At 33.7% G+C, this 2,851-nt stretch overlaps 1 protein-coding gene across 1 annotated transcript in view; it reads left to right on the forward strand.

Annotated features, from left to right (window-relative positions):
- Positions 1 to 947, forward strand: part of LOC105310655 (nuclear speckle splicing regulatory protein 1-like) — a 4,257-nt gene extending 3,310 nt beyond the window's left edge. Inside the window, exon 3 of the mRNA XM_011386799.2 lies at positions 5 to 947. Coding sequence (XP_011385101.1) covers positions 5 to 462 — 458 coding nt within the window. The 3' untranslated portion in view covers positions 463 to 947. The remainder of the gene's footprint in view (positions 1 to 4) is intronic.
- The last annotated feature ends 1,904 nt before the right edge of the window (positions 948 to 2,851 follow it).

A 2,851-nucleotide genomic window follows, 5' to 3' on the forward strand; every position in this document is an offset into this window, starting at 1 on the left:
AAAGGGAGAGAGAAGGAAGAGAAAGGCAAAGAAAAGGAGGAGCATATGAAAGCAAGGAAAGAAAGATATGAAAACAGTGACAAATACGGAGATAGAGAAAAACAAGAAATAAGTGTTCAATCTTCAGAAAGAAAGCGAGACAGAAAGGAAAGCAGCCCGAATTCTAGGGCAAAGGATAGGTTCCTGGGCCAGGAAAAATCCAGTAAAATGATAAACATGGAAAAAGACAAAGAAAGAAACCCAGAGAAACCCTCTAGCTCTGAAACATCGCTGGGAGCAAAACACAGAATCACAGAGGAATGCCAGGAGATAGGTAAAGAACAAGAGAGAGCAGACGAGGCCTTGAACAAGTTTGCAAAACGGAACAATGAAGAAACTGTAATGTCAGCTAGAGACAGGTACTTGGCCAGGCAAATGGCACGGGTTAATACAAAGACATATATTGAGAAAGAAGATGATTGAATTCCTGGAACGTGTTGTGTGAACACATAAAGGAGCATGTTAATAGTGGTTGGAAGGGTATTTTCGAAATACATTTTCAAAATTTATTTTTGTTTTAGGTTTAAGTCAAAAGTCAGTCCTTTTATCTTGAATGTTTGAAATGATATATAATATTTACTTACCAATACCACATTCTTGATTGTATTCAGCCAACGTAAACAGTCTACTAAATCCTGGTATTTGGAGAATATTAGCTACAGTACAACCATTAAAAAATGATTTAAACAACTCATAATGTTGGCTTTGTTCCAGAAACTGTTTGTTTTATAAATATTGTTTCAGATAAAATTATGTACATTTGAACAATAGGGAATATTGTTATACTTTGTTTTTAAATTTGTATTAAAGTGTAAAATATGAATATATATCTTGTCCTAATAACTTTTTAGCTCAGAGCATACTTGGCTTAACTGAAAATAAAAATAGTGGTGTGTTTATACATGTAATTCATGCTTATATTTTATTTTAAAAGTAAAGCCATTCACCTGTGCCACAGTTTCTCTTATATTTCATTAGAAATCACTTTAATTCTGAAACCCATGCAAGTTAGTAAATTGGTTATGTATATAAATCAGTTTTAGCTAAGTGTGAAAAGATGGAGACATTTAGCCTAAATGAAATTAATTTAAGATCCATTTGGCCTATTTATGAACATGTCTTGTTTATATACCCTAAAAAATATAATACAGCTTATTATAGCTTCCATTCATATATCAAAATAAAACCAGAATATCTGTACTAAGTCTTTGAAACTTACCATTTGAAATTAAATATTATAAGTTTTTTCATGGGAAAGGATGAATAATATGGAGAAAATAGTTCTCTAACCGGTCTTCTTCCCTTTAAGAAAGTGCTATTTTTATCTCTCATACTTAACTTTATCATAGTTAACCACATTTTATTTTTAAGATAAACTTTGTTTAATAAGAATATTGACTTTTAGAAAAAAATTGTAATTAGAATCAAATTTAGCATTCATAAATCATTTTATTATACTTTTAAAACCAGAAAGAAAAAGTAACACAAAGCTAATGCTCTTATCTCTTGACTGACACATTAAATATCATTTACATCCTAATACTTTAAAATAGATCATTGATGGTGACAAATACTTAAAAAGCACTGATTCTGTGTGCACAGAGGGATATAGTATAATGTAACTATGAAAAAGCTTGGGTGGGATTATGGAAGACCATGAGATGGACTAAAAATCTTCAACTCTGTTAGAAAATTTGGTTCCTTAAGGTTGTTAGAACTAGCGCCTCATATTTGGAAGATTAACCAGGTATGCAAGAGGGAGACACTGGAGTCAGGGATCTGATAAGCTGTCAATTTCCCTCTTCTAATAGTTGAGACTTTCACAAAGCAGCTTGGATGCTTTAGCTAGGAAATATACAGCTGACCCTTGAACAACATGGGTTTGAACTGTGTGGGTACAATTATATGCAGATTCTTTTCAATAACTATAAATTATTTTAACTTTAGCTTCGTTGTAAGAATATAGTATATAATACATATACAAAATATTTGTTAATTGACATTGGTAACACTCTAGTTGGTCAATAGTAGGCTATTAATTGTTCAATTTTGGAGGAGTCAAAAGTTACACACGTATTTTTAACTGTTCGAGAGATCAGTACCCCTAACCTCCTCACCTCTGTATTGTTCAGAGGTCGACTATATTACTTTTATAACTAAGTTTGATATAACTCAGGGAGAAGCTGCAAATTAAGGGTTTTTGTCTATTTCCTTCCCCAGATATGACATGTTTTTGCCTCTCTGGCAGGCACTTACCCCTTTTCTGAGAACAGTGCCTTGATTTTCCCTTGGGAGAGTACACCTTCACTACTCTTAGTCCAGTGATTCAAATAGGGCTGAAGGATTGTCAGCCTGAGCTGTTTAAGAATGGCATTTGTTCTGGGGGCAATCCCTGTACAAAGTGTCAGAATCTGAATGGGTTATGAAGGCTGCTGTGTAGAGGTAGCAACAGCAATGAAATGTTGCTGACACTCAGGGCAACTGATCAAATAAGTATAAAATATTCAGGGTGATGGGAGGAAGCCAGGTTTCACACTGCGTTAGAAGGGATTATAAATATGAAGAGAGAAAACTAAAATGAACTTTGTAGTTTTGGGTTGGATTTGGAAGTAATGGTGTGAACTCTATATATTTTCACGAGAGATAATTATAGATGCAAATGTGTATGTGCTTACACATACATACACACTTTAGTTCTGTCCAGTGAGAGTACTTGGTAGCAGTGACACTACTTGCAATGAGCAAAACCTACCACCTAGATCTTGGTTTCTAAATACATTTTTCACTAAAAATAAGAAATGGCTGTGGTGGA

Source organism: Pteropus vampyrus, unplaced genomic scaffold, assembly GCF_000151845.1.
Source record: "Pteropus vampyrus isolate Shadow unplaced genomic scaffold, Pvam_2.0 Scaffold8304, whole genome shotgun sequence".
Classification (NCBI taxonomy): domain Eukaryota; kingdom Metazoa; phylum Chordata; class Mammalia; order Chiroptera; family Pteropodidae; genus Pteropus; species Pteropus vampyrus.